This window comes from Ochotona princeps, chromosome 22 (assembly GCF_030435755.1).
Source record: "Ochotona princeps isolate mOchPri1 chromosome 22, mOchPri1.hap1, whole genome shotgun sequence".
NCBI lineage: Eukaryota > Metazoa > Chordata > Mammalia > Lagomorpha > Ochotonidae > Ochotona > Ochotona princeps.
In genome coordinates, this window is record NC_080853.1 from 24152329 (window position 1) to 24177657 (window position 25329).

The 25329-nt window shown below is 47.4% G+C and overlaps 1 protein-coding gene across 1 annotated transcript in view; it reads right to left on the bottom strand.

Moving 5' to 3' along the window:
• Nucleotides 1-25329, bottom strand: part of CFAP61 (cilia and flagella associated protein 61) — a 184700-nt gene that overhangs the window by 77264 nt on the left and 82107 nt on the right. The window contains exon 18 of the mRNA XM_058679390.1: nt 669-796. Within this exon, the coding sequence (XP_058535373.1) occupies nt 669-796 (128 nt within the window). The remainder of the gene's footprint in view (nt 1-668; nt 797-25329) is intronic.

A 25329-nucleotide genomic window follows, 5' to 3' on the forward strand; every position in this document is an offset into this window, starting at 1 on the left:
AAAAAGAAAATTACATGTGTATATCTTAATGTAATCAGTTTAAACAAACCATTATGACTAGGTATACGGCTAGATTAAGATTTAAGACCTATTTATGATAACTTCTTGACTGTTATGAAGTCACATTTCCACCCCGATAATGCATCATTCAAAAACGCTTGTGGGATATGTACTTGGCCTAGTGGTTAAGACACTCTGGTGTGGGCCTGGGGTTCAAGTCCCAGGGGTACTACTCCTGGTTCCAGCTTCTGGCTAATGCTCACTGGAAGGACAGCAGGGGATGATTCAACTAAGTGGGCCTCTGCCGCCCCCACAGGGGAAACCAGGAGTAAGTTCAAGCTGCCAGCCTCAGCCTCTGCCAGCCCCGGCTGCTGCAGCCTTCTGGGGGAGTGAATCAGAGGATGGAAGTGCTCTCATCACCTGGCTTTCCAAATATGAAAATAAATCTTTTTGAATATGACTGTGTTCCAATAAGGCTTTACTCACAGCAGCAAGCTATATTTGGCCGGGAGGTTCTAGTTTGCTAACTGCTGGTCTAGAATATTCCATCACCCTCATCAATTCATACAGGCAGAACAAACAAATTCAGGCCTCGTCGCTCAAGAGGTTCTATCGTGGATACAGAAAGAAAGAGAATTTTTATTATTGTAAATAAATTCAAAACTCACCAGAACACCAGTGTCTCCAAGAAGGAGATGCCCACACTGGACGCACCAACCACAACGATCCTGGCGTTGACGGTTATTTTAGGTTCCAATGTCAGCTTTCTGTTCGTATGGTTCAAGGCATAATTCAACTGGGGGGAGAAAAACACAGACACAAGGAGGAACTAGAGAACAATGTCACAGGGCACGTGGACTTCTCTAGCCAGAACATTACTGAAACATCTAAAAGAATCATGCTCGTGCGGCAACCCTGGCAAAACTCACAGGAGGGTATTTAATGTAAGACTGGAAGAATATGCACTTGGCCTGGGTCACCAAAAAAATGCTTGGTTTGGATGACGATTTTTGCGTAATTTAGGGCAGATATCTCATATAGATCAGAAGTATTTGAAGGTTAGTGATGACAAGATCAACAATTCTACAAGAAGACAGCCAAGCTCTCCCTGGGTGTCTGCACTACTGTGAAAGATTCCAGGTTTTTCCTCCCATGCTGGGTTTCCCTGAAACCTTTCACATTAGTTTGCATACCTGAACCAAAAGCATTATTTCTTCTTCCCTTCTGTATCTCCCATACCACTCAACACAGAACCCCGTGGATTGCTGAATGACAAACAGCTGTTGAATGGTAAGAATTGTTCAGATTTTCAGATTCTTTGGGGTCAAGGAGGACCCTCAAGTGGTTTATTATTAACAATAATAACTAGGAAAGAGGTGCAGAAACAGAGAGAAGAAATGGGGAGTAAGTTCACAACCAAATTGAATTTATTAGAGATAAATACATTCAAAGAGGGTGGACATCTGGCCCCTGTCTAGATGGATGATCACAAGGCACAGGCTCAGTTCTTCAACCGTCTGGATTTGTTAGGCTGGAACAATGCCTTGGGGTGTTCCTAGAGTTGGGGTGATTCCAAGGAAATAGAGGCAGCACCATCTTAAGGCACTGGAAACCTACTCCTTCTGATTTGGTCCACATTATACCTACTTCCTTCCTCCTCCCACCTCTCCCAGACTCTAGTAATCACTATTCTGGGTTCTGGGTTTTATGTTAGCTTATTCTCCCACATCTGAGTAGAACAGGTGACATTTGTCTCTCTCTGTGCCTGGCTTATTTCACCTGACAGTGCCCCCCAGTTCCAACCATTTACTGCAAATGACAGGATTGCATCCTTTTTCATGGCCAAATAACAGTCCATTGTATATATGTTCCACATTTCCTCTATATGGTCATCTCAAGATTCAGAGTGCCAGGGTGGGGGGAATTCCAGTGCATAAAAACAAATGTGTCACATTATGCAATGAAATTAATAATAATAATAAAAAAATTGCACAAAAAAAAAAAAAAGATTCAGAGTGCCAGGGCCTGTTCTTCTCATGGCAACATTAGCAGTATGAGCAGGGTAAGCTAACATAAGCAGTTCTTTCTGCCTGCTGTCCACAATCAGTCAGTCATGCAGTAGAGCCCAGGCCTATGCGATACGGAACTCCACTTACTCCAAGGAGGAGGTACCCGATGTCCTTTAGCAAAGGGCCCATCCCAGGGAGGGAGGAAAGCAGGTACGAAGGAGGCAGCCCTAAAGTGTCTCCTCAGTTGCTTAGGCCAGTTTGTTTCAAAAGGTCAATGGGGAACTGTGCCAAGAGTTCTAGTTCATACTGGTTGCGCGCAGGTGCCACTTTGTGCTGTGCTGCGCTTGATTTCTAAGCCTAGCAAGCCCCCAGCAAATTCCCTCCAGGCCAGCCTGGGACTTAGGTGGTGAAAACCCGATTTTGAGGATACAGCATTAAAAAAATCATCAAATCACAGATCTAACAAACACACGGAAGATGCAAACATCTTACCAGGGTGGGAACCCGGGATTCCTTCCACTAGGCATTCCCCTCCACTGTCGGGTCAACTACATCACGGGTAGGAAAGCGATTGGAGGGGAAAGAACCTACCTCATTCTGAGAGGGCTCAGAAACCATGATACAAAGGCAGCCGGGGGAAACAGAATGGGCTGGCTTTTGTTTCCTACACAATGGCTTTGACACCAACAGCTGCCAGGCCTCTAAAGAAATCACCTTTCTGTTAAATACACAAAGTGGCCTTCTAGTGTCAACAGTTAGCCATAGGCACTAGTGACATGGGCAGGTCTTGGGAGGGTGGTCAGCTGGCATATTGATTCACAGGAAACCCAGTTTTCTGTCCATGTTTTCATTAAATATACATCTATCCTCAGGTATGATGAAATCTGACCTGGGGGAACCCCCCCTTCTTATTCTTCTTCTTCTTCTTTTTTTTTTTTTGCTTTTGTTAACATAGCTGGTTTTCAAATGCCTTGAATAGAAATCTTCCCAGCTGGCCAAACTCATTCAGGGACAATAGTAAATGAAGACCACGCCTGTTGCTTTAGAAAAGTTTTGTCCCTGAGCTGCGAGTGCAGGTCATCTTTAATGCAAGCAGAAAATCTCCTTCCTTCAAATGACAGCTTTCATGGGAAAGAAGCATGGGTATGGAGGACTCCCTGGGTCATGTCAGTTTGTCCCATTCGGCTCTGAACAACTAACTATCCCCAAATGCCCTGTGTAGTGGAGATCCTGCTTTGGGTCTATTTCCTTAGTCATAAAGTAAAAACTAAAAGCCCTTATTATTGGCTCATATTTTATAGATATAAATTAAATATGTTGAAGCCCAATGTTGTGATGCAATGGATAGAGCAAAGTCAGCAGGGCACCACCAGTTTAGGTCCTGGTGCTCCACATCGCATCCAGCTCCTTACTAATAAGCCTGGAAAAAGCAGCAGAACATGCCCCACGTAGCTGGGCCCCTGGCATCCCCTGAACATGCCCCACGTAGCTGGGCCCCTGGCACCCCCTTAGGAGACCTGCACAAAGCTACCTCCTGGTTTCTTTCAGGCACAGTTCAGACCACTGCAGCCACTTGGGGAGGAAAACAGCCGATGCAAGATCTCTCTCTCTCTCTCTCTCTCTCTAGCTCTTTCAAATAAATAATTAGGTAGAAATCCAACATTCCTTGGAACAGTAAGTTATTTCTAAGATCCAACAGTGGGGACTGTGAGCTAATCACCCACACACCACACGACTGATGACACGATGGTACACCAGATTCTCACCTCCATAGCCTTTCAAGACACTGGATTCTACTTTCCTATTTGCTACCATCACTTTGGCACACTGCACATTGGTTTTCCATGTAGATATGAGCATGTACCCTCAGCAAGAATGGAAGAAAACAACAGATTCTGGCATCTGCGTTGACCTTGAAAGGCTAAAAGAAATGGCCCCCACCACACAAATTGACATTGAGGTCTATGGTGCATCCCAGACACAGGCCTGAACTCCCCCATCCTCCTGGGAGGAGACTGTGGTGCTGAGTCCTGAGGCCAGTGTGTGTGGACTGGAAAAGAGGAGTCAGGGGGAGTGAAAAGGCTGAGATGAGGTGACAGGCACCAGGCCCGAGCAGCTGTAGAAGACACAACCTCACTTGTTGCTGAGAAGCCTGAAGCTTCTCCGACAGAGGAGCCCACACGGCCTGCTGAGCACTGGCAGCTCTGGTAACGGCTTGCAGTCCTGAAAGCTTGGAGTCCCTCACATGGTCTGCAACTAGCGGCCACTTTCCAACTGCACTGAAGTCAGGAATTACTCCTTTTTCCAGTTTTTCTAAAAGATCAAGTATATTTGAAAAGCAGAGATAACAGACAGTGACAGATTTCTCTCTGCTGGTTCACTCCCCAAATGACTACAACTACCAGCGTGGTCAGGCTGAAGCCAGGCACCAGGAACACCGTCTGGCTCCTATGTGGTCACTCATGTCAGTGTCAAGGGCTCAAGTACTTGGGTTATCTCCCACTGCATTTCCCAAGTGCATTCACAGGCTACTGGATCGGAAGTGGAGCAGACAGGACTCAAACCAGAACCCAGGTGGGATGTTTGCTGCTGTGGCTGCAAGCTACAGCCTAACTCAATACACCACAATGCTGGTGTATTGAGCTAAGCATCTGATTCCTTTTATTTGAACAATTCTGCCGTACACTTTGAAACATTCAAGGAACGGTAAAAGAACAAGTAGGTGCATTAATGCGGCATAATAGAATCTCTTTTAAGGGTGCTGACATAATTTTTTACTCTTCAAAAGTGGTTTTGTTGGTCCTTTTTCAATTGCTTAAGAGTTTAAACAAATGATTTAAATAGAATTACCTAGGGCTAAATTTGATCTTTGTAGAAAACATTATTTCGATGTACATGTTCAGATGACTTTATACCCTCAGTCACATACCCTTACAAAGAGACCTTAAATACATAACTTTAATTTTATATTTGTCTTTGGAGCGTATAAAAAGTCAGTCAAAATATAATTTCAACTGTTATACACAGACATGGGTTCTGTGGCTTTACAACTGGTTTGGTTTCTCATCGGTACTTAATGTGACTTTGAATGTCCACAACTGAAACTCAATTTCAATAACAGATCCAAATTCAGAAGTGGACTAAAACTACTAACAGTACAATACATTAGAAAAAGGTCAAAAGAAGTACAAAAGTCCTTGCATAGCAAATGCAAGGTCCATGCTAAAATGGGACTTGGGAATAACTATGGTGGATTTGTTCTCATGTCAGCCTGTATTTGGGAGGTCACCTTCAGCCTCCGGGCTCATCACAGTAGGTGTCATCAGCCTGGTGCCAAATTTTGGCCTTGTTTTCCTAATTCTGCTTCTGCTTAGAATGTTGAGCCTCTTTTTCCTTAAATATCAGTTTCCTCAGGTGTAAAATACAAGTAAATTACACAGACTTCTACCTTCCTCAGCAGGCAAACATGGAGACCATTCATTTAGGGGGGAAAAGTCTACAAATACTGTGAGCTTTTCAGGCAAAAGATGTTACATGAGGCAAAATTGTACATCCTCTCTCCCATCTGCAATATGAAAGGCAAATCTTTGAAAAACACATTTTAAAAGGCCAAAACAATGAGCTCAATTTTCAGCTCACACCCATGTACATACACTTTTTTTTTCTTACACAAAGCTTCCAAAGACTTCAAAGGGAGCTCTATCCATGTAAGGAGATGGAAGATGGAGAAATCTAACCCATTAGGAATAACATTTCCAAAGCCCTTAATAAGCCTGCTTAGGCTTTCTACACGTAACTTTTTCCTTCTGCATTTCCATTCTCTCCTTTTTCTTTGAGAAGCCCTCTGTGCTCCTAGTTGGAGCAGAAGAAACGATGGACAGGCCAAAAATGCCAACCAGGTTGGGCCTCCAAGTTTTCACAAACTGGCCTATTTGGCAAAGTCTTGGCACTATTTACCAACTTCATGAAGGGTAGGGAGGTAGAGATGTTTAAAAAAAAAAACAGAACTCAGTTAGGAAAAGTATCTTTCAGGGATACACAATGTAATTTCAAAAAGTCGGTTACAGCCATTAATGGGGTTGAAAGTATGATGAGAACATTACTGCATCTGGCTACAATAACTCTGTGGCTTGGTCTTGTTGGCTTGAAGGATTCTCTTTAACTTTCCTCTTGGCTGGGTGATGGGGTGAGGTGGGCTCCTGGCAACACTGTGGCTCCAAGACGTGGCTGGACTTGATTTGGCTTCCAGGTAATGGATGACGGCTCTGTCTATGGTGTCACCTGAGGGTGGGGAGGGCCCAACAACGCTCGCTGGCTTCGTTTGAATGCTAGGAAGGCAGATGCAACATGGGGGCAAGAGGAGGCTTTGGTCATTGTGCATCTTCGCACAGGCACATAGAGGCATGCCTCAACAGTTTATGGCTTGCACTGTTCCTGCTTGGACAGGAGGTGAACTGAGTAGGGTTGGCTCAAGGACCCCCTGGTATGCGCAAAATCTGGCATTGGGAGGGGTTCTGATGGAGGAGCCTGGGCAACTCCTCTGGCAGGACACAGTCCCTGCAGGTAAGCGCAAGAAGCATGATAGGAAACAGCCCAGAATAGGCCATGGAAAGTTTCCCACTGGCACACATTTGGCATGGGTCAGGGGCAGACCTGGCTGAATCAGTTCATGTCATCCACTGGCAAATCCGAACACCAGAACAGAGTGTGGGTCGAGCCAGGTTTGGTTGCGACAAAACCAGTACACATTATGGAATGCCAGGGTGAGGTTGCCTGTACTGGATTTGACTGCAGCACCCAACCAGCACATGTGAGATCCAGGAAGGGAGGGACAGAGCTGGCAGGGGGATTAAGGGGCTGGTCCCCTCGCCGGACAGCTACTCCCACTGGAGAGCATGGGCTGGGATGGGGCAGACCAGACTAAGCAAGGCTGCAACACCTGTGCGCTGCATGAGGACTAGATCAGGGAAAAGCCAGGCTGGGCTGATTATTCCTGCTGGTGCAAGCATAAATTAGAGCGGGTGAGGGATGTTTGGGCTTGGCCGCAGCATCAGCTGGCAGAAGCTGGCACTGGGGACTAATTCTGTCAAGTCAAATCACAGAACCACCTAAAGAGTGCATAAACTGGGACTGAGAGAGACCTGGGAGGGAAAAAGTGGGTTCCCCCTTCCTGGGTCACTAGTCCTGCGGAAGGGCATGAAAACTAGGATGGGGGCTGGGCTGGCTAGACAGAGAGGCACTCAACAACATCCGTGAGAGCTGGATGGTTGAGTTGGTTAGATGGAACTAAGCTTTAATACCCATTGACAAGTACAAGAGCCAAATGGGATGGGGGACAGATTGGTCTACTGCTACACATACTGGCAAACCAGGGTAGGGGGTGGGCCTGATGGGTGTTATTGTGGGTCGCCCCAACTAGGCTGCAGCTCCCACTGGTTGATGTAAGGGCCGAGTATGTGCTGGGCAGAACCAGACTGGACTGCAACACCCATTGGTTCCAGTGCAACTCGGGACTGAAAACAGAACCAACCCAGCAATTGCAACCACCAGCTGATTGGGGTGATGGACTATGCCGGGCCCTGTGCTTGCTAGAACATACAAGAATCTGGTCTGGGAATACCTCAAGGTTTCTTTGGAGATCTCCCCAATCGAATTGCTGGACTCAGAACTCTAACCAGGAAAGGACAGAAGACAGAACAGGTCAATCATTCATCTCATCTATATGTTGGCAGCGAAATATGGGGCAAACGGAGACTTTATGATGGACCATCTCAATCAGTGGACGACCTCATCGAGCGAAACTGGCAGCGATTCATAACTGGAGAACTATTAACACCACTTGAGCAAATATCTCAGAGCATGCCCCACATCCGGGACTTGGGGTGGGCGGGAAACCGGGTGGGGCTTCTCCCTCAATATCCCCCTTTACCTCAGATACATGAAGGAAACAATATGGACATAATAGTATTACCCACTTCCCTATACCCCCTGAACCTTTTTTTTTTAACCGCAATTAACTATGTAAAGATTGTCAACAACAATAAAATAAAATAAAATTAAAAAAAAAGAGTTTATGGCTTGAATGAATCACTTAGTTTGCCTCTGCAAAATTATTGATTGTACTTCCCATGTAGGATAGTTATTTATTTAAGGAAGCAGCATGCCTTTAATTCCTTCATAATATCCCAGGCAAACAGCCGCAGCATTTCCTCAGATGGAATAGTAGCTGAGCAGAGAGGATTCTTGGCTCCCTTGTGGCGGGGCCAAGCCGTTGATGATGGAAAAGCCCATCCATCAGCAGCTGGACCAAGATATAAGACAGTGTGTCACTTTCACAATAGTAAATGTGGTGCTATGCTGGCGCAGTGCTATGAACCTGCACGCAGCAGACTCATGCTGCTTGTGCCTGTCCAACTTGTCACGCTTCCCTCTGCAAGGATGGTTAAGGATGGCTCCTGGAGAGTCAGACATCACATTCCCACTCCAGGTGCCAGCAAGGAGAAGGCACAGGGTGGGAGGAGAAGGGAAAAGGCTGAGGGGAAGAGAGAAAAAGAGACTTTCGTCCTGGCTTAGTTAGTCCTTTTCGTTAGCTTTGTCAGAATTCTAGCTAGGTGCATGGCTACCTGAGATGAAACTGAGGTCCCATTACCAAGGTGGATGAGAAGAAAAAGGCTACGGGATGGGTGTAACTCATCTTGGCCACAGTTCCTTTAGCCTAATTTCTTATGTTTATGTTTCCAATTCCATCTATCCCAACTCTTTCTACATCTGGCCATTATCATTATTTTGCAAACACTTCTAAAAGCTGAAATTGTAGATACCGTATGGCATGTACTGGTGAACATTTATTTTTTTTCTAAAGACTTGTTTATTTTTATTGCAAAGTCAGATACTTATATATAGAGAGGAAGAGAGACAGAGAGAAATATCTTCTGTCCGATGATTCACTCCCCAAGTGAGCGCAACAACTAGTGCTGCGCCGATCTGAAGCCAGAAGCCAGGAGTTCTTCCGGGTCACCCACATGGGTGCAGGGTCTCAAGGCTTTGGGCCGAACTCCACTGCTTTCCCAGTTCCTTCTTAAACATCCATATTAGAATAAAAAAGTGTTTTGGAAGCTGAAGGGAGTGATAGGAATCCATCAATTATAGATTGCATTTTTTTTCACATTAGCATTCCTGAAATAAGCCTTAAAGTCAACGACACACCAGTACCTTTTGTTTGTTTGTTTGTTTGTTTAAAGATCTATATATTTTTATTGGAAAGTCAGATATACAGAGAGGAGACGAGACATAAAGGACCATCTTCCGTCCATTGATTCACTCCCCAAGTGGCTACAATGGCTGGACCTGAGCTGATCCAAAGTCAGGAGACTCTTCTGGGTCTCCCACACGGTGCAGAGTCCCAAGGCTTTGGGCCATCCTCTCCTGCTTTCCCAGGCCACAAGCAGGAAGCTGGATGGGAGGCGGGATTGCCAGGACAAGAACTGGAGCCCATACGGGATCCCAGCATGTGCAAGGAGAGGACTTTAGCTGCTAGGTTATCACACCAGGCCTCATCCCAGTATCTTAACAGCCAAGGTTAGCCAGGGAGCAGTTGCAAGTGACACAACTGATTTTGGCTGTATCTGGGTTGCTTGGTCATGTCATTGCTTCCAGAGAATTATGTGCGTTACATATATGATAAACGTTGAGTTTAGCTGTTCCTGACAGCGTGCTCCCCGAAGATTCCAGCATGATTTGGTATTAAAAGAGGTGCTTACTGTGATTTCCCAGAAAGGTCCAGCGGGGTATACATTTTGTATTAGTGAAACAAATACTAGTCATCGGGAGAACGAGACTGTAATTTTCTTGCAACGCAACTACTGAGTGCTTTTCAGGATCCAATAAGGGTCAGCTCTCCACCAGCAGATGAAGCCCGGGTACATTGTGTTACTGAGACACATGCAAAAAAATGTTTTCCAATCACCCAGCAAACAATGCAATTGAAGGGAACATAAATTGCCTCCCCTCTCTGAATAGATGAAGAAATTTCAAAGCCATTAGACTTATATGACTCATTCATACGCTGTTCAGTAGTCTCATTAAGACATTGTGTTGCCATTTAATTGACCACATTTTCCCCCTTAATGGTACATAGAATAAAGGTACATCTTATAATTGATGAAGTCTTGGATTTGAAAAGTTAAGGTGATTAATTCACTTCTTTTCAATGAAATAACAGCCTTAGACAAGAAACTCATATAATCCTTCAAAATACAATTGCTTTCATGCATTGCATCAACGCTGGCAAAGGAGCTCTGCTATTGTCTTTTGGAGATGCTGAAATTCATTAGTCCCCAGTCTAGGGCACATAAACGTGTGCACCAAGACAGTGTGCAAGGGCTCCAGGCCTCTCTTTTCCTGCCCTGAGGAGTCTCAGTTGGGAAGGGGCCCTTGGGGCCTCTGCAACATTCTCACCTATGCTAGCTGGCTGACATTCTAGGGGTTATTTTTTTCTTCCTTCCTTCCTTCCTTCCTTCCTTCCTTCCTTCCTTCCTTCCTTCCTTCCTTCCTTCCTTCTTTCCTTCCTTCTTTCTTTCCTTCCTTCCTTCCTTCCCCCTCTCTTTCATTTTTATTGGAAAGGCAACATCGCAAACAGAAGGATAGAGAGAAAAAATCTTTCATCCACTTGCTCTCTCTCTAAATGGCCACAATGGCTGCAGCCAAGCCATTCCGAGCCAGGAGCCACTTCTGGGTCTTTGAGCCATCCTCACTGCTTTCCCAGACCAAGGTTTTGAGCCAACCTCCACTGTTTTTCCACAAGCAGGGAGCTGGATGGGAAGCAGAACAGCCAGGACAAGAACCTGTGCCTATATGGGATCCCAGTGCATGCAAGGCGAGGATTTAGCCACTGAGCCATCGCTCCAGGCCCCAGGGCTCATTTTCAAATCAGGGTCAACCACAACCTAAAGAAAATTGTGTGGGGCTGAGGAAGGGTTGAGCACACGGGGAAAGGAAGAAATGAAGCAAATGTGTGGTGAAGAAATGGTTCACAGAATCCGTGGTGAGCTGCCTTGCATCATTCTAGGAGCACGGAGTGGTCTCTCTTTAACAAAACACTGATTGAACAACCCACTGCCGAGTCATTCCCAGCTTCTGCAGCCCCTGGAAAGCACCATGAGGACTGGCATGCAAGGAGGGTGTGGTCCTCAAAGCTACAGAAACACACTCCAAAGGAACAGAACGCAGTCTTCCTTACAAAACAGCGACCTTCTCAAATGACGGCATTTTCCTACAGGCGTCCAAGAACACAAATTGATTTTTGTGAATCAAATATAAAGTGTGTTTAAAAAGAAACAACAAAAAAATCAACTCCGGTTTCCTCTTCCTTCTCAAAGACAGAACATTTCTCACACAAACTGTGTGTGATTTCTCCCACACCATCCAGTTCTCTGACACCACCTTGGTGTCCCACAACCCAATGAAATCCTGACACTTGCCCACATGGACACAGTCCCGCATGTCTGCACTGTCACCACCAGCCCCCCACTTCAGAGGCTAACATTACCACTTGCACTCTGATGTGTAAGTTGGAGACCCCCACGATCCCTCCCTTAGGGGTTGACAGCTTGCTCAAGTGACTCACAAAATTCAAGAAAATGGCTTACTTCCTGGATTGCCAGCACAGGATAAAGGGACAGGCCGTGAGGAATGGCCAGCAGCATGTGGTGTGGGGGTGGGGGAGCCAGGGTATGGCGCTCTCAGGCGTTTTCCAAGTGTGTGCCCTCCATCTGCTGGTTGCCACACTGCACCTCTCTGGTTAGGGCTGCTATGCAGAACCCTCCTGGGGGGCATCACTGATTAGATGGCTAGCGATTGGCAACTGAGCTCAACTTCCAATTCCTCTCTCTTCCCTTGAGGACAAGGGCTCGGGAGGATGACATTGCCATGGTAGCACATGTCTGAAAGGAGCTGGAGGAACAGTGAGGCCTGAGTCACACGGAGAGGGGCGCGGGAGAGGTAGGTGGGGAAAACTGCAGGGGCTGGGCACAGGGCTGTGGTTGGCCGAGAGCTGCCAGTGACCTGTGTGCACACCACCACTCCCCATGAGGCAAGATTGCCCAGTAACTCTCCAAATGTAGAGGTCCATGATACTGTCTCCCTTCCAGGGGAGAAAGCTGGCTGATCAGGTCTGGTCAGTGGCAATTAAGCCTCCTATTCAATAACAGTACTGCAAGAAAACTTATCTTTTTTTTCTGAGAATTTCTGTCCATAGTTGCTTCACCCATACGACATTCAAGTCTTTTTTTTTTTTAAAGATTTTTATTATTATTATTGGAAAGCCCGATATACAGAGAGGAGGAGAGACAGAGAGGAAGATTTTCCATCCGATGTTTTCACTCCCCAAGTGAGCCGCAACGGGCCGGTGCGCGCCGATCCGATGCCAGGAGCCAGGAACCTCTTCCGGGTCTCCCATGCGGATGCAGGGTCCCAAAGCTTTGGGCCGTCTTCAACTGCTTTCCCAGGCCACAAGCAGGGAGCTGGATGGGAAGTGGAGCTGCCGGGATTAGAACCGGCGCCCATATGGGATCCCGGGGCTTTCAAGGCGAGGACTTTAGCCGCTAGGCCACGCCGTCGGGCCCATGACATTCAAGTCTTACCCTCTATGTTTGCTCCCTCTTATTGCCCACCTGTATGTACTATAAGCAAGTGCATCTATGTGACTGTTCTTTATTTTTCAAGTGTGCCCCTGCAGACATTAAACAGAGCTTGGAACTAGGCTTCCTCTTTCTGCTGACATCCAATGAAATCTCTGAAGAAATTAGGTATATCTCTTTCATCTCAATGCAAACAATGCTCTGTCCCCCATCCTCTGCTGTGGTATTAGGTGTCCTCTGCAGACTCTCATGTACTGCCATGTCCTCCATTTGCACCTGGATATGCTGTCCACTGCTCCATCTAAGCCACCAAGGAGGCTCAGCTCTGACACATGCACTCCACAGACAGACCATGGAATCTGCAATTCTCTCCTTGGTTGGGATTCTGATTCCAGCTAATCATTTAGGGAGATGCTGGTTCAAATCCCGGCTGTCTCTGCTTCTGATCCAGCTATCTGCTAATGCTCCTGGTGCTTGAGCTCCTGCACCCATGTTGGAGATCCTGAAGAAACTCCTGGCTCCTAGCTTTGGACATGCCCAGCTCCAGTCAGTGAGACCATTTGGAGAATGAACCAATGGATAGAAGATTCCTCTTTCTCCTTTTCTCTCTGTAACTCTGCCTTTCATATACAAATAAATCATTTTTTAAAATGCACCAATGTCATTAAAATATAACTTTAAGGTCCCCAATGCAGCATCAAACAGAAAAATCCAACAAGAATAACACTGCTGGGCCCGGCGGTGTGGCCTAGCGGCTAAAGTCCTCGCCTTGAAAGCCCTGGGATCCCATATGGGCGCCGGTTCTAATCCCAGCAGCTCCACTTCCCATCCAGCTCCCTGCTTGTGGCCTGGGAAAGCAGTTGAGGACGGCCCAATGCATTGGGACACTGCACCCGCGTGGGAGACCCGGAAGAGGTTCCAGGTTCCCGGCATCGGATCGGCGCGCACCGGCCTGTTGCAGCTCACTTGGGGAGTGAAGCATCGGACGGAAGATCTTCCTCTCTGTCTCTCCTCCTCTGTGTATATCTGGCTGTAATAAAATGAATAAATCTTAAAAAAAAAAAAAAAAAAGAATAACACTGCTGTGGTTAATGAGCACACAGAACGCTTCCCCGGTTCCTCGGGTGCCTGGAAGGCCTCCCAGGGAAGCCGGGTGATTGCTCATGCTGGTTAACACCTACACGGTGGCAGCTGTGACTTTCAGGGCGTCTGAGATTCCAAACACAGAATCAATCAAGAGGCCTTGGGAAACACACACCCCACCCCTGTGCTGCTCGCTCTGTGGATATTCAAATGCAAACTGTTTTCCAAAAGCCCCCCAAAACCCCTCGAGTGGATGGATGGGAGGAGGCAGGCATACTGCACTGTAATTAACACCCAGTTGCCGCTGTCATCGTGCCTCAGAGTAAAGATAGGTCACGTACTTTTCATTTCTCACACGCGTGTCGGCGGTAAACAGTCTCAGCGTTCCTGCTAATGACACCATCTGGCGCCTGCCCCAACTGTGTGGCAGGAGCCTCCCAAACAAGATGTAACGGCAGCAGCACGCGAGGCCCACTGACATTTACAGGGAGGACATTTAGGACCAGGCGTCGGTTTGCACGGCTGCTGGAGCTGTAAAATTGTCACCTTTGCCAAGCAAGCAAAGGTGCAATAAATAATGGATCTTCAGCCATGCATGTAGCACCAAATCATTAAACATTTATCACGCAGGCACAGCATCATCTCAAGCAACAGTTACTGCTTGAAAAATTAATGCTGCTTTTGAGGGTTAAATGAAAGCCATGTCGCTTAAGCTTTTACAATTTTTAACGTGGTGCAGGAGGGAACACAAAGATTTTTTTTTCGAATTTATATTTTCAGTTGAACGCGATACTTAACATAAATAGCTCTTTTATAATGATTTTCTCTCGGGTAATGTCACTGTATGTTCTTTTGTTAAAGAAATACTTAAATATACATGCAAACAACCAAAACAATTCTTGGGGGAAAAAATCATTGTTACAGAAACAAACAAAAGAAAGGTTCTTAAGGAATCAAGAGTATTCTTCCTGTGGGGTAAAAAGGCCTAATGGATTAGTCTGTCATGGTTGTAATTAAGGAACTTTAATTTGGGATTAAGGAAACAAAGTCAAAAACCCAATAAAATCCCTCAAGTCACCTAGAAACATTTGCCTCTAATATTCCTTTAGAACACTTTTCCCAAAGCGTGCCACTATGTTCTCCTATATGTTTGTTCTATGGGTGTCTACTGCTGTAAGAAAGAAATCCAAGAAAACTCACAATTCAAAATACAGATACATTGGGGACAGCGACTGGCTCTATGCAGAAGTGCTTTAAAGAATGCTGCTTGAGCCAAAGGGACAAAGAGAAGCCTAGATGAGAACCATTTGCTCGCCTGCCGCCCCGGGAACACGGAAGGTGTGGCTGCTGGTGGTCGCTGCCACAGAAGGGGCCTCACACAAAGAGGCTGATGGGAAGTACAAGCTTTTGAGGACAACCGCCAGAGAGAGGCCCTGGCACTGGAGGCCACGATGAGGACCCAGTTCTAAAACCAACAAACATGCAGAATTGTCACAAAGAAAGAGGGGGCAGGAGGGAACCCCTAGAAGCTGCCAAGCAGTGATGTTTGAAAAAAAATAACATAATGTGCAGAACGTAAGAAGTGATTCAATAAGTGATTTCTAGCTCATTTGTGAGGCTCAATTCCTTGGTGAGGACTATTGCTTAGAAAGCCTCTAAGGTTTGTTAACAGGTGGATCTTCCTCTCTCTCCTTTACTCCTCAGTTTGGAAAAGAGGGGCTGGGGAGTGAATTCCGGACGCAGGGCATCCCTGTTAGGGAGGGGGACAGCCTGCCCACTGAACTCACAGGAGGCAGGGCTGTGCACTGCCACAGGGCGGAGGTCTTACACTGTCCCGTAAGATTAATTGGATTCTTTTTGTGTCCTGAGGTGAAAACTCAAGGTTCTCTCAGGCCATGCATCTACAATGCTGGCTTCCTGGGTTGTCTGGGAGCACCTCCTTCGGTGGGGTGCGGTAGGACTGACAGCAGGGCCTGGGGTCCAGAAATCAGCTGCTGGTTTGGAGTGACCAGGGAAGGGAACTTAGGAGCCTGGGCAGACAGAGGAGCCCAAGCTGCCCTACCTGAGCAGCTGGGGAAGTGTCAAGCTGTGAGCCAGCTGCCCACTCAGCTCCTTACTCAGAGGGATGACTCGATGGACTAACTGTAGTGGGATTACACAGAGAGACCCTCGGAGATGTCAAACCATCATCATGCTTGAGCCTTGATGTGAAAATGCAAGTAGCAAGTATGGGAAATTTCCTCAAGCACTCTCTTTCCACCCGTTTGTCTAGGCAAGGGCCACCCATTCACCCTGACACTCCACCTATCCCAAGTTCAGCACATCCCAGAATGCTAGCTATCCTGTGGCATCTTCTGGAAATGACCAGTGTGTGTGTTGAGGGGGAGCTCCCTGAGCTAGAGAATCAGGCAGCAGCACCAACAGCATCACCAAGAAGGTTTTTCTTATTTCTTTCCAAGTTGTGTCAGCTCCCGGAAATACTTTAACTGCTGTGCCATTACAAAAGTGTGTGTGTTTGTGTGTGTGTGTGCACACACACACAAGACAGGGGAGGGGAGGCGGAGGAGGCAGAGTCAGGGAGGGAATTAGAGACAGGCAGATCCCCACACCACAAACAACCCTCCTGAAGGTGTGAGAAAAACATCCAACAATGAAGGGCAAGACACGAAGAGCCACTCAACAGATGCATGTCATTTTTAACTCTTCAGTGTGGCTCTGGGTTGCTCTTGTTAATTATATCACCTATTCTTTCCTTATATCGATAATTACATAATTACATGAAACAGATGGGTGACAGAACGCACCCAGATGGCGAGAATGTAAACAGCCTCACAAATTGCTTATTCTTGGGCATATTAAAAAGAATTATTCAATAATACATAGATTTCTATACTCCACACATCTGTCAAGCAGAACCTTCAAAATGGCAGTTACTTTGTCATATTTTTTGTCCACTTAAACAGATACAATGTTGGCCCCAGGAATTCCTCGAATGCCAACAGCGAGGGGGGTACAAGAGTAGACCTTTGCCAAGTGTGTCAAATACCCGAGTTGATTGGCTTGCTCTCCACCCGCACTCTTGGAAAAAACAGAAACCTTTTGTGTCACCCTCACACAATGGCTCTAGCCCTGCTCTCAGCATTGCCGAAAAAAGGGGGGAGGATTGCCTTGAAGAACACACTCTTGAGATGTTTTCATTGCACCTGACGGGTATCCTGTGTGAGATTCTTCCAAAATCATATGAGATAAAAGCTAAAAGCTCCAATGCTATGTTCTTTGGGGAGTGGGGCGATGGGGCAGGTTCACAGGACCCCATAGTGTCTGTGATGGTGACAGGGGAAGGCGTGGCATCAGTTGGTTCCTCTGGCTCTGCACACCACCTCATCTGCCCCCTGGGTTCAGCAGTCTCTAAATGACCCCTCTGAGGAGAAGTCCTGTCCATTCTTCACACCTGTTTAGTTTTCTTTTTGATGTCACTTCCGACCCATTCCCACTCCTGCCAGAGCATCCCTGTCTGCTCCCACCTCCACTAGCATGCAAACAGCAGGTGGCAGGAATTGGCCTGCCTTTCCAAGGGCTGAACCCACTCCTCCAGGGCAAAGCCCTGAGGTCCACCATGTGGTCAGCACAGAGCACACAGGTTGGAATGACTACCAGCAATCACATGTCCATCTCTCAGCTTGCTGGTCTGTAATGCAAACTGGGTCCTGAGCCCGCAGCTGAGGCACAAGAGCCAGTTCAGGGAGGAGCAGAGAGTGACCAACAGGTAGGACTTCCCATCAACATGTAGGGTGGCTGAAGTCCCCTTCTAACTGGAAAAACAGCTACAACTCCTGAAGTTGGGGGCAAAAAGCAGGACACCTGGACAAAACGGTCTGGTGGGGAAAAGGAGCAAGCTTTGGGAGGACCAGCGCATCTGGCTTTCAGTGGAGCCATCTGATTGAGGACAAGAACCTGGTCTGTGGATGGGGGACCAACAAGGTACCCGGGAATCAGGCTGTTCTCATCCATTGCATTCTAGGAAGTGATGAACCTGTTGCCTGTGCTTGGTGCACTTCCCCAGGAGAGAGAGAGAGAATGAATCAGAGATGTATCCAGACACACACAAAGGAAGGCTGTAAGATGGATTCAAGGGGTCTGGGCAACCTCCTGGGATTTGGGATCTACTGCTATGTCCCTAGAATCTGCTCTCTAATGGGCCAAGTCCTGCCAGAGGTCAGGTTGAGCTCCTTCCCATTCCTGTTCCAGTTTCTTTGTGTCCGGGGAACCAGGGAGCTTGGCATGGCTGTCCTGAGTAAGGCCATGGGTTCCTGGGCACCAGGCAGCACTTTCCTAAGCAGACAGCTCTAGGGAAGCAGATAAAGAAAGGTGTGGGTGTGGGTGCGGAGACAGCTCCCTGGGAAGTGCAGCCAGATACTTTCAGCAGAGAACACAGCAGATAGAAAGAGCCAAGGCTGTGGGCAGGACACTGGCTGAGGAGTCGAACCCAGCCTCTCCTTCTCTTCTGTCCCACTGGCAGTTACTCTTTCCTTAGGGTAAGTTCGGATGATCCAAGTGTGAATGTGTCTCTGAATGACACACAAGGAGGGGCAAGCTGTTGGCAGTCACATAGCCTGGGGAACTGTGGAGGGACCAATCCCACCAACCTAGTGACCAAAGATCCGGAAAATGTTCTCAGCACGGAAATACTCATGCCTGGCATGCAACTCTGTACGACACCATCAGACCAACCTGCTATGTTGTGACTTGTGGTGGGCAACATCCCGTCCCACTGTTAGAATCAACCACTGGCGTCTGTTCCCAAGGAGCAGACAATGGTGGTGCATGTGGGGTGTTTTCTGGCGAGTGGGGCTTCACCGGGGTGACCACAAGTGTTGCCTGAGACTCTGTTCCCTGTGATCAAACCCAGGGATGGGCAGGAAAGCCAGGAGCACCTGACTACCTTGGCGGTCCTATCAATGCCCTGAGCTACATGAAAACACACAGAGTGTGGGGTGCAATGGTACCACCCCAGGAGCAGGAGCGAAAACAGGGGTTATGATTTCTCTTTATTGCTGTGTGGAGTTCAGCCCACCGAACGCCTCATGTCTGCCTGCATTCTAGCTGACTCACGCCTGTTACCGCAAACAAATAGCAATTAAAAAAATACACCTTTTATGGCCTCCATGCTATGATCCTACCATATTTATTCTCTTTCTCTCCCCTCCCCACCCTGTCTTTAAGTCATCCTCTTTGTTTTTTTCTTGCTTATTAAATGGATTCCTATGGAAATCATGACATCATCAATGTTGACGAAGCTTCGTGGCCTTGAGGTTATGCTCAGGGTAACAGGTTTGGACCCTTAAAGTGGTTCAGTCCCTTAGGAATGGGAGCAGCTGAAGAACTCAAGCTGGAGGGTTTCAAAATGCTTGTGTAATGCGGTAGTGTGGGGGCTGGCACGGGGGCAAAGCAAATGGGGGCTCCCTCGGTCAAGTCTGTGTGGCAGCCGGATTGGGGTTAGGGTGGAGGGGAAGCAGGCCTTGGTTTCCAAGTTCATTTCACTCTTTGCTTTCACTCTTTGCCTCCAGCGCCACCTTCCCCTACAGATGGGTGCTGCGTAAACAGTGACAGTGACTGGGCTCAAGCTGCTAATGGGAAACTACTGAACCGTGGGAGACTTCCAAGCCACCCAAAGCCCCATTTCAGCACAAAACCTCTCCAGCTTCTGGGTTATTATTTTTTTATCGTGATGTTTCATATCCCTGAACAACGCATTTCCTGTTGTTATTGTTTCAAATTGGAGTTCATTACTAGGATACAATGTACAATTTTACTGAAAAGATCTGAGAGTGAAACTTACAGTACTCAATCATGTCTATGTGTAACCCCGTAAAATTCCTTCATGGCGAATGGAATCACATATTTTTACAGTTTTCCCAAGGGCGGGAAGGAGCGGTCAACCCCACGAAGCATCTTGTGGGGCTGCAGCCCGTGTGTGTTTCCTGGTGCTTATGTAGCCAACTGCTGCCTTTGTATTTCATCCCTGCCAGTTCCCTGATGCTTCGGGTAGGAACCAGGAAACACTGGGGACTTGGGGCAGACATGCCCTTGGGAGAACAAACGGGTCCGTTGTGCGCTTTGTCTGTTCCAAGGCAAATGACAGGTGGCAAGGAGACTTTGGGATCCACACAGCCTGATGTTGGTGTTATCAAAGGGTGATGCCTCAAGTCAGAAATTTCAGAAGAACCTGTGACCCTGACAGCCTGCTTTCTGAAGATTGCAGGAGGAGGAAGGCCACTGAAATGAAAGAGACTTAAGCACCATTCAGCACAATGCCCTGGTGTGGGTTTGGGAGATAGAGGAGAAGGGGAGATTGTAGCCACCACCGTAGACCCATAGACTCGTAGACTACACTCCAACCCCTCGGCCCGAGGGCACGAGACTGGGAAGCAGCTACACGGAACACTCCCTCTCATACTGCTGTGACACTCCACACCTGTGAGCTCCTGCGAACCTAGATGTCTTCCCTGCCCCTCACTACTAGACAATTCCCAAATGTTCTCAGCATAACCACTAAATGGTTAAATGGATCTGGAATCCAGGCAAGTTATTCTGTTTTCTCCCCTCAGGTAGAAGGAAAGCTTGAAGTAAGGACAGACATTGGAGTGGAAGGAGAGAAATAAAACAGAAGGCCTGCCACTTGGCAAACCTGATTACTTGTCTGAAAATCTGTATCTTGGGATGGCATTATAGCACAAGCAGGTTGGGGACCAACGCAGTAGTCTAGCGGCTAAAGTCCTCACCTTGAACACAACAGGATCCCATATGGGGGCTGGTTCTAATCCTGCTGGCCCTGTTTCCCATCCAGCTCCCTGCTTGTGGCCTGGGAAAGCAGTCAAGTATGGCCCAAAGCCTTGGAATCCTGCACCCATGTGGGAGACCTGCAAGAGGCTCTGTGCTCTTGTCTTCAGATTGGCTCAGCTCTAGCCGTTGCGGCCTCTTGGGGAATGAATCAACAGACGGAAGATGCTCCTCTTTGTCTCTCCTCTGTATATTTGACTTTGTAATAAAAATAAATAAATCTTTAAATGAAAAAATAAAAAGCAGCAGGTTGGGCCATCACTTGTGACGCTGACAGGCTGTAACAACCTGTATGAGTGCAGGTGTGAGTCTAGGCTGCTCTGCTCCGGGTCCAGCTCCCTGCTAAAGTGCCTGATAGCTCAGACCCTGCCACCCATGTGGGAGATAAGCTGGAGTTCCTGCTGCCTTGCTTGGCCTGGTGCTGCTGCAGCCATTTGGGGAGTGAGAGCGGCGCATCCTGCTCTGGCTCCCCTTCTCCCTCTTCCTCTGATGTTCTCCTTTGAAGTCAATTAATTTAAAAGAAGTCTGCACCTGACAATAAAAAGTGGGTCTTCTGTACACTGATTATTTACTTACAGTAATAAATCGCCAAGAGAAATCATCTTTTAAAACTCAGGAATCACTAGGTTACAGTGATTAATGCTTTTGGATTAAAGTGAGTAACTGTACCATTGACCCAGCAATGCCCTTTCTAGGAACTTATTCACAGGAAATCATCACAAATGCACTTAAGAAATAGTAAGCAGGGACACAGTAACACTGCTTATAAAGAAAAAATGGTAAAAACTTATAAAAAGACTGCCATGGGGGAATAGGTGACCAGACCAACAATCCTAAATGGAGCCTTCGGACTTGGTCAGGCTGTCCTGTCCCACGGCAGCTGCATGAGCCTGGGCAGGTTCACAGCAAGCTGAAGGTTCTAAGGAGTTCCTCTAATGCACATGTCAGTGCTGGGGGTGGGGGACACCCACTGGCTAGATGAAGACACAAAAGGGTAAGAAGGACAGATACCAGAGAGAGTTTTCTGGAGACTTCCTTGGGGAGAACTGTTGCTGTGCTCTGGGACCCACCTCTTCCCCACCCTTAGAGCTGTCTTGTCCTGTGCCTCAAGTCACACCCATGGTGTTGGACCCTCTAGAGTATCGTGGGCATGGTGCACGATGGGACTGAGGACCCTAAGAGGCACTACAGGCAGGCCTGTGGCTGCTAGGTGACTGAGTGACAGGAGGTGGCCTGCACTCTCGTGGTTCTGCTCGCCCGGGGGAAGTGACCTCCATCACAGCTCCTTCCTGTAAGGTGCCTTCAAGGGCATTTACGATTCACGTAAGCTGGAGGACCACATGGCCCGCACAATCGGAATCCTGGCACGCGGGTATCAGTGTCACAATCTCCCACTGCCACAGTGAAAGTCTTGGGACAGGAATGATGGAGACGAGACTCTCCCAAGCCTGCCTACTGCTCCTTGACACTCCCGCCCCACTTGCAGAAGGCCAGAAATACAGCCAAAACAATAAGACAAATAGAAAAGGCAAGCAGAGGAAGAGTGGGGGAAGTGGAGTTAACTGAGCAGACAACTGGGAGTGGCAGCTTCAGGCTCCGTTATCCCAAAAAGGGAAACTGCAAGCTAGATGGAACAATCAGGTGCTGTGATTTCAAGTGACCCATGCAGCTTTCTCGACCTGAAGTAACCTCCAAAAGGTCACGGGACTCACTGCCGCCCTCTTGCCACTCCATGCTGACCTCGGTATTGTGACAGGAGGCTCAAATCAAGTGGCTTCGTGATTATTTCCTCAAGTCTGGCTGTGTCCTAGTGTCCCAACCTGGCATCCCAACATCTCCCCACTGTGGCTGCCCCTACTGTGACATGGGGAGAGTGACAAACACACACACACGCACACGCACACACACTACTGTGAGAACAAAAAAGGACAGTCCTCGGCAGCATGTGGCATGGAGCCTGCCAGACAGACACGCATGCTGTCACCAGGGTGCAGTCCACAATAGACCACGTACATAATCGTGGTCCCCTAACCTACCTCCCAGGCACACTGCTGGCTGTCTCAGTCCATGTCTGCATAGGTACTAAAGTAGAATTAAAGATGATGGGTATGGCCATTTGGCTTCACGACTGACACCTGTTAGAACATCCACATCCCGTGCAGGAGTGCAAGGGTTTGGTTCCCGCCAATACAGCCCCTGGGAGGTAAGTGTGGTGCAGCAAATCCCTGCTTCCCATGGAGGAGACCTGGGTCACGTTCCTGGCTCCTGCCCTGACCCCGCCGGGCTGATGTACAAGCAGATGGAACTGTGCAATCACCTGCTCCCTCCCTCTTTCTCGCTCTCTCTAATGTGCATTTTCCACCTCTAAGACGTTTGTGCAACAGCGACATCCCCTCGGCGGCATCTCTCCAAAGGGGTCCACATTATACCTGGTGCATGACTATGCTCATTAAGGGTCATGGACAGTCAGTTGGTGGAGACTTGTCTAGCTATTTTCATGACATGCAAGACTACCATATTAAGTAAAAAAAAAAAATCATGCTTCAGGTACTAAGTACTCAGGACTCCATATTTAATGGCATCCATGTGGGGTTCTTTTATCTCCCCCCCATAGAAAATAACCTACAAATAAAAATATCGAAATATTAACAAAGGCAATCTGTAGAAAGATTGCAGGTTAAGCTATTGATTTTCTATTATTATTATTATATAAAGATTTATTTATTTTTATTGGAAAGGCAGATCTACAGAGAGAGGAGAGACAGAGAGAACTCTTCCTTCCGCCGATTCACTCCCCAAGTGGCTGCAATGGTAGGAACTGAGCCAACTAAAGCCAGGAGTCAGAATTTTCTTCTGGGTCTCCCATGTAGGTACAGGGTCTCTAGGCTTCCCCAGGCCACAAGCAGGGAGCTGGGTGCAAAGTAGAGCAGCGGGGACATGAACTGGCACCCATCTGGGATTTCTGGAGCTTGTAAGGCAAGGATTTAGCTACCAAGCCATAGTGCCGGGCCCTATTATTTCAAGTAATTAATAAATTAATTAATAAGCTTATCTATTTATTTATTTTTGCCTGAATATTGCTAGTAAAGTGTGTACTGCCTTGGCAATGACTTAGTTATTTTCAATCAAGAGGGAAAGCCATGACTCCCCTAGTCAGCTTCTACAGAACTCTAATTGTCCTCTGTCATTTTGTATCCCCAGCTACTTGGAAACACAAAGAGCAAGGCCTCCTGTTGGCATTGCACTCCCTACTCTCCCCCCTGAAGGAAGATGCTGAGGATTCAGCCACTTGGCTGGCGAGGCCAGTTCCTGACCCAAGGGCCCTGCTGGGCTGAGCAGCGAGCAGCTGAGGCATCCTGAGGCACTTCTGGATGCGGGCAAGGCCTTCATTACCCTGGCTCTGCAGGAGCAGAATGCATCCCTACCACCCCCAATCAGAACCCTGCTGAGCCTCCTGGATTTTTCTTTTCCTTTCAAGAGCCTAGACAGCTCTCCTAAGAGCTGTAACATTACTGAGGGTGGGAGGGAGCCAAGATCCTGCTGATGGCCTCAACAAATCCTGCTGATGGTTCCTGTGTGTCACTCCCAGTCTGGATGGGTACTGGGCATTTTTCTTTGCTGCCTGGGCTCTCTAAGATATCTGTGCAGGATCAGAAAAGGCTGGCGAGGAGCGATTTTCTTCTAAAACAATCTCTGCTTTCAGAAGAACTGAAGTGTGTGTTAGCTTCAGCAGCACATATACTAAAATCAGAATGGTACAGGGAAAGTTAGCATGGCCCCTCAGCAAGCGCTGACATACAGACAAAGCAAAGCTTGTACAGCCGTGTCACGGACAGACTGCAAGCTCTCCTCCCGAGACTGTAAAGGACAATTCCACGCACTGCCCACCAACAGCCTACGGTGGACGAGCACTCCGGGTGACAACTTCCTGGTCAGCATTCCGGCTCCGATCTAAGCACAAGAGAATGTAAAACTGGGCAGCTTCTTTGGATGATAGCTTGGCACGTTAGACATGACTGACCTCCACAATTCCACTCTTAGGTATATGAGGCTCTTCAAAAAGGTCATGGAAATTATCTATTTTGGAAAAAAAGGAATCATGTGTGGATTTCAAAATCTTTTTTGCACCAAAATAAACTAATCTTTTAAAAATTTTTTATATGTTTTTATTTTTATTTTACCTGAAAGGCAGTGAGAGGAAGGGAGGGAGGGAGGGAGGGAGGGAGGGATGGGAAGAAGAGAGAGAATCTTCCCATCTCTGGTTCACTCTGCAAACACCCACAGTACCTTGGGCTGGGCCAGCCTTGAACACAGGAGCCTGGAACTCCACCCAGATCTCCCACATGGGTGCCAGGGACCCAAGAACTTAACGATGCCTTCACCTTCTTCCTCCCAGGGTGAACACTGGCAGGAAGCTGGACTTAGAGGTAGAGTTGAATCCCAAACTCAGGTATACGTAGGAGAGAGGCAGGCATCATAATTGCTCTGCCAAATACTCGTCCCAAAACTTATCTTTTGACTCTATGCTTCCACAAACTTTGTGAAATACTCTTACATGCACATACACCCAGGAGAAGTAAAAAACATACATGTGTGCAAAGACATGCATGTACATTTTCATGGCAATATTACTCACGATAGTTAAACAGTGGGAAAAAAATAAAAATGCCCATCAAAGATACAGTATGAACCACAGACTAGACTATTCAATGACTAAAAAAAGGGGGATCATGATAAGGCACAAGCTGCAACAAGGACCA